The 12107-nt window shown below is 41.6% G+C and overlaps 1 protein-coding gene across 1 annotated transcript in view; it reads left to right on the top strand.

The window, feature by feature from the left end:
• The window catches only part of NOC2L (NOC2 like nucleolar associated transcriptional repressor), a 274391-nt gene that overhangs the window by 22791 nt on the left and 239493 nt on the right, over positions 1–12107 (top strand). Inside the window, exons 9-10 of the mRNA XM_053690456.1 lie at positions 3070–3183; positions 10615–10803. Coding sequence (XP_053546431.1) covers positions 3070–3183; positions 10615–10803 — 303 coding nt within the window. The remainder of the gene's footprint in view (positions 1–3069; positions 3184–10614; positions 10804–12107) is intronic.

The raw sequence follows: 12107 nt of genomic DNA, 5'->3' as shown, positions 1-12107 counted from the left end.
CAAATGCGATCAAATAAAAAAAAAAGTTCACTTTTTCACAAATTTTTCCACAAACTTTAGGTTTCTCACTGAAATTATTTACAAACAGCTTGTGCAATTATTGCACAAATGGTTTTAAATGCTTCTCTGGGATCCCCTTTGTTCAGAAATAGCAGACATATATGGCTTTTACGTTGCTTTTTGGTAATTAGAAGGCCGCTAAATGCCACTGCGCACCACACGTGTATTATGCGCAGCAGTGAAGGGGTTAATTAGGGAGCATGTAGGGAGCTTGTAGGGTTAATTTTAGCTGTAGTGTAGTAAACAACCCCAAGTATTGATCTAGGCCCATTTTGGTATATTTCATGCCACCATTTCACCACCAAATGCGATCAAATTAAAAAAAACTTTAAATATTTCACAATTTTAGGTTTCTCACTGAAATTATTTACAAACAGCTTGTGCAATTATGGCACAAATTGTTGTAAATGCTTCTCTGGGATCCCCTTTGTTCAGAAACAGCAGACATATATGGCTTTGGCGTTGCTTTTTGGTAGTTAGAAGGTCGCTAAATGCCGCTGCGCATCACACGTATATTATGTCTAGCAGTGAAGGAGTTAATTAGGTAGCTTGTAGGGAGCTTGCAGGGTTAATTTTAGCTTTAGTGTAGAGATCAGCCTCCCACCTGACACATCCCACCCCCTGATCCCTCCCAAACAGCTCACTTCCCCACCCCACAATTGTCCCCGCCATCTTAAGTACTGGCAGAAAATCTGTCAGTACTAAAATAAAAGTTTTAGGTTTTTTTAAAAAAAATAAATAAAAAAAAAATTATTCTGCTGTGTAGGACCCCCCTTAGCCCCCAACCTCCCTCATCCCCCCTCAAACAGCTCTTTAACCCCCCCCCTCTGCCTTTATTGGGCACCATATTGGGTACTGGCAGCTGTCTGCCAGTACCCAGTTTGAAAAATAATAATGTATTTTTTTTTTTATTTTTTTTTAAATATTTTATTTATTTCTGTAGTGTAGCTGCCCCCCCCACCAACATCCAACCCCCCACCCTCTCCCTGATGCCTTGATTTCAAAATCCCACCCTCCCCTGTCCTCTCTCCCACCCTCCAGATCTACAGCATATTGATGCTGTTTTGATAGACATCACGTGCACGCGCGCACCCGTGCACGACTCTCGTGCCCGTGCACGCACCCGCACTAGATCCCTCCCCCCTCCTCCACCAATAACTGCCCTCCCTGGATGAGCTCCCACCCACCAACGATAACGGCCATCGGTAGCCGATGCAGAGAGGGCCACAGAGTGGCTCTCTGCATCGGATGGCTAAAAACAGTTATTGCAGGATGCCTCAATATTGAGGCATCACTGCAATAACATGAAAGCAGCTGGAAGCTATCAGGATCGCTTCCACTGCTTTCAAAGACCAACGACGTATGGGGTACGTCCTTGGTCATTAACTGTATTTTTTTGCAGGACGTACCCCATACGTCGTTGGTCGTTAAGGGGTTAAAAGGGCTGTGTACTGTAAAATTGTTTTTTTCCTGAACGTGTTTTGAATTAATTATGCCAACTGCACAAAATATATAATATATGTAAAATGTGTTTATTTTTGTATATGAAATCTTTAAAATCACAACCAATTAAAATGGGTTACGCATGCAGTGAAACCAGATCTCCTTTTTTATCACTTTCTGTACACACACATACACCTGCTTCTTTTATCTATTTTCTCTTAACCAAAGCCCAATGCTTAGAGAGTACAATTGAAAGTTAACATTATATTCCATATGCCTCCTAACCCTCACTGGAAGTGTGATTTCTCTGCTAGCTATGTTTAGATATCCTTTTTTTGTAGTATAGAAACTTTCAGTAAAGGTAGGGATACCACAGGCAAAATCAGCTATTTCAAATGCTGAAATAATGGTGATTTGTCTATTTGTAAACAATTGAATACACCCCAGCAGGTAAAATTGATATTTGGAAACAAATTAAAGGGGAGAAACATTTAGGGAACACTGTCCCTTTTTAAATATGCCATTTATCTGTCCATAATTGGCCTCAGCACAGAGTACATACTTTTCACAAAAGGACATTGACTTTGTGTGACAGTAGCAAGTCTGGAATGGCCCCTTCAAATATGGGTAGAGTTACCTTTTGGGGGAAAAATGCAGCAAACAAGGTATTACTTTATTCATAAACAAATCACACTCCACTAGTACGTCCCTTTATTTTAGTACTGCACAATCTTTGTAATTACAAGGCGATTTGTGACCCTTTTTAATATTACTTGGATGCACCAAAAGAAAACAAAAATGTTAAATAGAGTGGTGTTATTTCTATTGGGTAGAAAAGTTTACAGCTACAGTAGTATATTGGCATCTCTGGCAACTGTTTTTATTGCCATTTGTGAAATAGCTACATGCAGATAAACATGCATTTTTATTGTTGGAGATTGTAGTCCTATTATATAATGTTTTCTCTCCTCTCTCTCTTTTTCTCTCCTCTCTCTTTTTCTCTCCTCTCTCTCTTTTTCTCTTCTCTTTCTTTCTCTCTCTCTCTCTCTCTCTCTCTCTCTCTCTCTCTTTCTTTCTTTCTTTCTTTCTTTCTTTCTTTCTTTCTCTCTCTCTCTCTCTCTCTTTTTCTCTCTCTCTCTCTTTTTCTTTCTCTCTCTCTTTTTCTTTCTCTCTCTCTTTCTTTCTCTCTCTCTTTTTCTTTCTCTCTTTTTCTTTCTCTCTCTCTTTTTCTTTCTCTCTCTCTCTCTCTCTCTCTCTTTTTCTCTCTCTCTCTCTTTTTCTCTCTCTCTCTTTCTCTCTCTCTCTTTCTCTCTCTCTTTTTCTTTCTCTCTCTCTTTTTCTTTCTCTCTCTCTCTCTTTTTCTTTCTCTCTCTCTTTTTCTTTCTCTCTCTCTCTCTCTCTTTTTCTCTCTCTCTCTCTCTTTTTCTCTTTTCTCTCTCTCTCTCTTTTTCTCTTTTCTCTCTCTCTCTTTTTCTCTTCTCTCTGTCTCTGTCTGTCTCTGTCTGTCTGTCTCTCTCTCTCTCTCTCTCTCTCTGTCTCTCTCGTCTCTCTTTTGTTTCTCTCCAGCACACAATTACACTGTGGAGCACAGGGGAAGAGACTGTCAGAGTGTTGGCTTTTTTGGTACTGAATAAAATCTGCAGGTACAGACAAGACACGTACCTCAACCCAGTTCTTAAGGTAAGAAATAAACAAAAGGTATCTCATACTTTTTCACATAACATGGAGTCCATAAGTAGATATTTCATGCATGTGAGATGAAAACTACCCCAGACAAACTTATAGGTTGAGTGTATAAAATGTTTTGCACCTGTCACAATATATAGTATAAAATGTTTTGCACCAGTCATAATCTAAAATTAGAGGGTAACCGATTGAGGAGAAATTTGAGGAAGCATTTTTTTTTTTACACAAAGGGTGGTGAATTTATGGAATAAACTTCTATTTGAGGTGGTAAACACAAAGACTGTAAAGTAATTCAAAAATGCCTGGGGAAAAAGTAACATGTAATATGGGTAGACTTGATGGGCCTTTTTGGTTCTTATCTACCGTCTGTGTGTTGCCAGTAATTAGTAAAAGAGGGTAGCACAAATTTAAGCTCTATTGCGCATGGGTGCCATTGACCAATATCTGCTTGGCAAGGGTGATATAACCATTCTCTATTGGGTGAGGGTTGCCATTGTATTGGGAAAAGGTGTTATGGATTACTTTCTGCTGCTGAGAGTTGCGCAAGTCACTTTTCTCTTGTAAAGGTGTATCCAGTCCACGGGTTCATCCATTACTTGTGGGATATTCTCCTTCCCAACAGGAAGTTGCAAGAGGACACCCACAGCAGAGCTGTCTATATAGCTCCTCCCCTAACTGCCATCCTCAGTCATTCTCTTGCAGCTCTCGACAAGAAAGGAAGTATCAAGAGAGATGTGGTGACTTAGTGTAGTTTTTACCTTCAATCAAAAGTTTGTTATTTTTAAACGGTACCGGCGTTGTACTGTTTTTACTCTCAGGCAGAAATTGGAAGAAGACTTCTGCCTGGAGGTTTGATGATCTTAGCGGTTTGTAACTAAGGTCCATTGCTATTCTCACACATAACTGAAGAGTATGGAAAGAAAACTTCAGTTGGGGGGACGGTCTGCAGATTGTCTGCTTTGAGGTATGTTCAGTATATTTTTTTCTAGAGAGATGATAAGGTCTAGAAAATGCTGACAGTGCCTGGTATATTTAAGGTAAGCCCGATACAGTGATTTAACAACAACTGGGATCATGCTTGCAAAAAGGGATAATATTCATGTTAATACCTATATTACTTAGTGTAAAAACGTTTGCATGATTTATAAATAAAAACGTTTTTTCTCTGAGGGTGATAAATCTTTATTTGGGGCCTAGTTTCCACATGGCTTGTTAGATTACTCCTAGGAGTACTTTTTTAAGGCCCTCTGACTGAGTGCATGGTGGGAGGGGCCTATTTTCGTTTTCAGTCTGAGACATCCAGCTTCCCTGAAGGAGTCCTCTGGCTTATAGGACCTCTATAGAGGGTTTTATTCCTGCAAAAATAGTTTTTAAGGGCAGGTTGGAGCCACAGCAGATCTGTGGCAGTGTGTTTGACTGTTAACAGGTTTAATGTTTTTCTAATTTGTTTTTGGGCCTGAGGGGTTAATCATCCATTTGCAAGTGGGTGCAATGCTGTTTTAGTCCCTTATACACACTGTAAAAATTTCGTAGTTTACTAATTTTTTTTCACTGTTTTGCAGTTTATGTGGTAGTTTTTTTTCTCTTAAAGGCACAGTACCATTTTTTATTATTGCTTTTTTCACATTTATTAAAGTGTTTTCCAAGCTTGCTGGTCTCATTACTAGTCTGTTAAACATGTCTGACATAGAGGAAACTCCTTGTTCATTATGTTTAGAAGCCATTGTGGAACCCCTTCTTAGAATGTGTACCAAATGCACTGACCTTTCTATAAGTTATAAAGACCATATTATGGCTTTTAAAGATTTATCACCTGAGGTTTCTGAGACTGACAAAAGGGAGGTTATGCCATCTAGCTCTCCCCACGTGTCAGAACCTATAACTCCCGCTCAAGGGACGCCAAGTACATCTAGCGCGTCCAATGCGTTTACTTTACAAGACATGGCGGCAGTTATGAATCATACCCTCCCAGAGGTATTGTCCAAACTGCCAGGGTTACAAGGAAAGCGGGACAGCTCTGGGGCTAGAACAAATACAGAGCTCTCTGACGCTTTAGTAGCTATGTCTGATATACCCTCACAATGTGCAGAAGTTGAAGCAGGAGAGCTTCTATCTGTGGGTGACTTCTCTGATTCAGGGAAGGCGTTACTTCAGTCTGACTCTGAAATGACAGCATTTAAATTTAAGCTTGAACACCTCCGCGTGGTGCTCAGGGAGGTTTTAGCAACTCTGGATGACACTGACACCATTGTAGTCCCAGAGAAAGTGTGTAAAATGGACAAATACTTTGCAGTGCCTGTTTACACTGATGTTTTTCCAATCCCTAAGAGGTTTTCAGAAATTATTACTAAGGAATGGGATAGACCAGGTGTGCCGTTCTCTCCCCCTCCTGCTTTTAAGAAAATGTTTCCTATAGATGCCGCTACACAGGACTTGTGGCAGACGGTCCCTAAGGTGGAGGGAGCAGTCTCTACCCTAGCTAAGCGTACAACTATTCCTGTCGAGGACAGTTGTGCTTTCCTAGATCCTATGGATAAGAAATTAGAGGGTTTCCTTTAGAAAATCTTTATACAACAAGGTTTTATTCTCCAGCCTCTTGCATGCATTGCCCCAGTCACTGCTGCAGCGGCTTTCTGGAGGAGGCTTTACAGGTAGAGACCCCGTTGGATGATATCCTTGACAGGCTTAAAGCTCTTAAGTTAGCCAATTCATTTATTTCTGACGCCGTTTTTCATTTAACCAAGCTAACGGCTAAAAATTCAGGTTTTGCCATTCAGGCACGTAGGGCGCTATGGCTTAAATCCTGGTCAGCTGATGTCACTTCAAAGTCTAAGCTTCTCAAGATCCCCTTCAAAGGGCAGACCCTATTTGGGCCTGGACTGAAGGAGATCATTTCTGATATTACTGGAGGAAAAGGCCACGCCCTTCCCCAGGATAGGTCCAACAAGTTAAGGACCAAACAGACTAATTTTTGTTCCTTTCGGAACTTCAAGAGTGGCGCAGCTTCATCTTCTTCTTCTTCTACAAAACGAGGGAAATTTTGCCCAGTCCAAGCCAGTCTGGAGACCTAACCAGGCTTGGAACAAGGGGAAACAGGCCAAAAAGCCTGCTGCTGCCTCTAAGACGGCATGAAGGAGTAGCCCCCGATCCGGGACCGGATCTAGTGGGGGGCAGACTTTCTCTCTTCGCCCAGGCTTGGGCAAGAGACGTCCAGGATCCCTGGGCTCTGGAGATTGTTTCCCAGGGATATCTTCTGGATTTCAAAGCTTCATCTCCAAAGGGGAGATTTCATCTCTCACAATTATCTGCAAACCAGATAAAGAGAGAGGCATTCTTACATTGCGTTGAAGACCTACTAGTTATGGGAGTGATCTACCCAGTTCCAAAGGAGGAACAGGGGCAGGGCTTCAATTCAAATCTGTTTATAGTTCCCAAGAAAGAGGGAACTTTCAGACCAATCTTGGATCTCAAGATCCTAAACAAATTTCTCAGGGTCCCATCCTTCAAGATGGAGACTATTCGAACCATCCTACCTATGATCCAGGAGGGTCAATATATGACTACCGTGGATTTAAAGGATGCTTATCTACATATTCTGATACACAGGGATCATCATCAGGTTCGCCTTCCTAGACAGGCATTACCAGTTTGTGGCTCTTCCCTTCGGGTTAGCCACGGCACCAATAATCTTTACAAAGGTTCTAGGGTCCCTTCTGGCGGTTCTAAGACCACGGGGTATAGCAGTAGCCCCTTACCTAGACAACATCCTGATACAGGCGTCAACTTTTCAAATCGCCAGGTCCCATACGGACATTTTTCTGGCATTCCTAAGGTCTCACGGGTGGAAGGTGAACGAAGGAAATAGTTCTCTCTCACCTCTCACAAGTTTCCTTCCTAGGAACTCTGATAGATTGAGTAGAAATGAAGATTTATCTGACAGAGGTCAGGTTGTCAAAACTTGTAACTCCCTGCCGTGCTCTTTATTCCATTTCTCGTCTGTCAGTGGCTCAGTGTATGGAGGTAATCGGCTTAATGGTAGCGGCAATGGACATAGTTCCGTTTGCCCGCCTACATCTCAGACCACTGCAACTTTGCATGCTCAATCAGTGGAATGGGGATTCCACAGATTTGTCCCCTCTACTAAATCTGGATCAAGAGACCAGTGATTCTCTTCTCTGGTGGCTATCTCGGGTCCATCTGTCCAAGGGAATGAGTTTCCGCAGGCCAGAATGGACTATAGTAACGACAGATGCCAGCCTTCTGGGCTGGGGTGCAGTCTGGAACTCCCTGAAGGCTCAGGGTTCGTGGACTCAGGAGGAGGCACTCCTTCCGATAAACATTCTGGAACTAAGAGCGATATGCAATGCTCTTCAGGCTTGGCCTCAGCTAGCTGCGGTCAGGTTCATCAGATTTCAGTCGGACAACATCACGACTGTAGCCTATATCAACCATCAGGGGGGAACAAGGAGCCTCCTGGCAATGTTGGAGGTATCAAAGATAATTCTATGGGCAGAGGTTCACTCTTGCCATCTCTCAGCTATCCATATCCCAGGAGTAGAGAACTGGGAGGCGGATTTTCTAAGTCGGCAGACTTTTCATCCGGGGGAGTAGGAGCTCCATCCGGAGGTATTTGCCCAGTTGATCCAACTTTGGGGCAAACCAGAACTGGATCTCATGGCGTCTCGTCAGAACGCCAAGCTTCCTTGTTACGGGTCCAGGTCCAGGGATCCCAAGGCAACGCTGATAGATGCTCTTGCAGTGCCCTGGTCCTTCAGCCTGGCTTATGTGTTTCCACCATTGCCTCTGCTCCCTCGTCTGATTGCCAAGATCAAGCAGGAGAGAGCTTCGGTGATCTTGATAGCCCCTACGTGGCCACGCAGGACTTGGTATGCAGATCTGGTGGACATGTCATCCTTTCCACCATGGACTCTGCCGCTAAGGCAGGACCTTCTACTTCAAAGTCCCTTCAAACATCAAAATCTATCATAAGATATGGTGTAAATATCCTCATTGGTGTGAATCCAAGGGTTACTCATGGAGTAAGTTCAGGATTCCTAGGATATTATCTTTTCTCCAAGAAGGATTGGAGAAGGGTTTGTCAGCTAGTTCCTTAAAGGGACAGATTTCTGCTCTGTCTATTCTTTTGCACAAACGTCTGGCTGAGGTTCCAGACGTTCAGGCGTTTTGTCAGGCTTTAGTTAGAATCAAGCCTGTGTTTAAACCTGTTGCTCCACCATGGAGTTTAAATTTAGTTCTTAAAGTTCTTCAAGGGGTTCCGTTTGAACCTTTGCATTCCATAGATATTAGCTTTAATCTTGGAAAGTTCTGTTTTTAGGAGCTATCTCCTCGGCTCGAAGAGTTTTTCGGAGTTATCTGCTTTACAATGTGATTCCCCTTATCTGATTTTCCATGCAGATAAGGTAGTGTTACGTACCAAACCTGGGTTTCTTCCTAAGGTGGTATCTAATAAGAATATCAATCAGGAGATAGTGAAGGAACAACAATGTCCTAATCCTTCTTCAAAGAAGGAACGTCTATTACACAATCTTGATGTGGTTTGTGCTTTAAAGTTTTATTTACAATCTACGAAGGATTTTCGTCAAACATCTGCTTTGTTTGTTGTCTACTCTGGACAGAGGAGTGGCCAAAATGCTTCGGCAACTTCTTTCTTTTTGGCTAAGAAGTATAATACGCTTTGCTTATGAGACTACTGGCCAGCAGCCTCCTGAAAGAATTGCAGCTCATTCTACTAGAGCAGTAGCTTCCACATGGGCTTTTAAACATGAGCCTCTGTTGAACAGATTTGTAAGGCGGCGACTTGGTCTTCGCTTCATACCTTTTTCTAAATTCTATAAATTTGATACTTTTGCTTCTTCGAAGGTTATTTTTGGGAGAAAGGTCTTACAGGCAGTGGTGCCTTCCGTTTTTAAGTTCCTGCCTTGTCCCTCCCTTCATCCGTGTCCTAAAGCTTTGGTATTGGTATCCCACAAGTAATGGATGAACCCGTGGACTGGATACACCTTTACAAGAGAAAACAAAATTTATGCTTACCTGATAAATTTATTTCTCTTGTGGTGTATCCAGTCCACGGCCCGCCCTGTCATTTTAAGGCAGGTGTTTTTTATTTTTAAACTACAGTCACCACTGCACCCTATAGTTTCTCCTTTTTTTCTTGCTTGTCTTCGGTCGAATGACTGGGGATGGCAATTAGGGGAGGAGCTATATAGACAGCTCTGCTGTGGGTGTCCTCTTGCAGCTTCCTGTTGGGAAGGAGAATATCCCACAAGTAATGGATGAACCCATGGACTGGATACACCACAAGAGAAATAAATTGATCAGGTAAGCATACATTTTGTTTTTCCTGAGTTAAAGGGACATATAACCCACATTTTTTCTTTCATGATTCAGATAGAGCATACAATGTTAAACAGCTTTTCGATTTACTTCTATTGTCAGATTTTCTTTGTTGAAACGCAGGAATGTAAGTTCAGGAGCATTCACATGTCTGCAGCACTAACCTCCGCAGTTTTACAACAATGTTGTATATTTCCAAGAGCAGCAGATGGCAGCTCTATTTCCTGTCATGTAGTGCTCAAAACAGGTGCATGCTACCTATCTAGATATTTCTTCAACAAAGAATAACATAAGAATGATGCAAATTTGATAACTTTTTAAAAATTTTATTTTCTATTTGAATCATGAAAGAAAAAAAAATTGGGTTTCATGTCCCTTTAAGGGGGCAAAGACTAATTGGGGGTGAGGATGGCATTAGCTACTCTTTGATGGGCTTAGCTGCTTGACCAGTTTTTACTTCTTTTTAAAGGGCCATAATACCCAAATGTTGAAACACTTGAAAGTGATGCAGCATAGCTGTAAAAAGCTGATTAGAAAATATCGCCTGAACATTTCTAGGTAAAAAAAAAGATATTTTACCTCAAAAGTTCCTCAGTAGCCACATCCCATTGTAAAGGATTTCTAAGCAGCAAATCAGTATATCTGTGCACTCTCGTGTTATTTCCCTATTTAGTTTAAGGAAGTTCACTATGAAATCTCATGAGAGTTAAGTGAAATCTCATGAGATCACAGTAAAAGAGTTCATGACCTCAGCACTGCTGATGCTAATTGGCTGCTGTTCATTTCTTCATTATTTTTTTTTACCTGCAGCTGGGCAGCAGCGGAGTATAACATTTTACACAGAACTTACTCTGCTGAGCTGAGGAGATTGTGAGGTAAAATATCTTCCTTTTTTACATAGAGATGCTCAGGTGATATTTTCCTGTCAGCTTTTTATAGTTATACTGCATCAGTTTCAAGTGATTTAGCATATGAGTATCAGTCCCTTTAAATCTAATACAGTTCTATGTAGCATTTCATGTTTCCAATGTACCTGTATGTACCATCTTTATTTTCTTGTTCCTTTTGTAGAAGATGTACATCTCTTATGTAAAGAATTCCAAATTTACATCACCCAATGCTCTTCCAATGATAAACTTCATGCAGCGCACTCTAACTGAGATGTACTCACTGGATGTTCAGGCTTCATATCAGCACATCTTCATATATATACGGCAGCTGGCCATCCACTTGCGGAGCGCCATGACACTCAAAAAGAAGGTGAGGGGGCATTCGTTACTAGTTATGGAGATATAGTATGTGCTACTATCTCTCTGTCTACTTATAAAAGTTATTTGTGTATGTTTTGTTTATGTTTCCAGTCTTTTTTTAACCCTTTGAGTGCTAAGCACTTTCCCACCTGGGTGCTAAGGTTTTCTTAAAGGGGTTTTTATTTAATATTTTTTAAAAAAAATTTTTTTTAATTTTTATTTATTTCAGAGGTTTAAGGTTAGGCGATTACCTTTCCAACGGTGGGTCTTGGGAGTCTGTAGCTACTTAGATGCCTGAGATACAGGCTTCTAAGCAGCATGCCCCCTGCTCCTATATTTAACATTGTTAATGTTAAATAAAGTTGCCCGGTGATGTCATCACGTTTATTACGGGTGACGTCACCACGCAAAACGGAAGCCCCGGCGATGCCTTTCATTATGCAGCACCGATCGCCAGGGTAGGAGCGGGTGGGAGCCCCCAGATCTCCCTCAGGTTGGGAGATTGCTAGTGACGGCTCAGAGCCGTCAGCACCAGAGTGGGAAACTCTGTGACGGCTCAGAGCCGTCATTAGCACTCAAGGGGTTAAAGGGACCCAAAACCCCATTTCTCCTGTTAAGTGTAGTCAGTCCACGGGTCATCCATTACTTATGGGATATTAACTCCTCCCTAACAGGAAGTGCAAGAGGATCACCCAAGCAGAGCTGCTATATAGCTCCTCCCCTCTACATCACACCCAGTCATTCTCTTGCACCTAACTAATAGATAGGATGTGTGAGAGGAGTGTGGTTATTAAATTTAGTTTTTTATTACTTCAATCAAAAGTTTGTTATTTTAAACAGCACCGGAGTGTGTTGTTTCTTCTCAGGCAGTATTAGAAGAAGAATCTACCTGAGTTTGTGTATGATCTTAGCGGACGTAACTAAGATCCATTTGCTGTTCTCGGCCATTCTGAGGAGCGAGGTAACTTCAGAACAGGGGACAGCGGGCAGGGTTCACCTGCAAAGAGGTATGTTGCAGTATATTATTTTCTAAGGAATGGAATTGACTGAGAAAATACTGCTAATACCGATATAATGTAAGTACAGCCTTAAATGCAGTAGTAGTAACTGGTATCAGGCTGTTATGTATGTATGTTGGCACCAAAGTATTTCTGGGGAATGGCACTTCACTAAGAAAATACTGTTTACATATAACTCTAGCCTCTCTGCAGTGATAGCGACTAGCAACAGGCTTTTATTCTTATTCATATATTTAAAACGTTTACTGACAGGTTAATCGTTTTTTTTTTTTTTTTTTTTTTCTCTGAGGTACTT

Source organism: Bombina bombina, chromosome 8 (assembly GCF_027579735.1).
Source record: "Bombina bombina isolate aBomBom1 chromosome 8, aBomBom1.pri, whole genome shotgun sequence".
NCBI classification, from domain to species: domain Eukaryota; kingdom Metazoa; phylum Chordata; class Amphibia; order Anura; family Bombinatoridae; genus Bombina; species Bombina bombina.
This window is presented reverse-complemented; position numbering and strand designations above follow the sequence as displayed.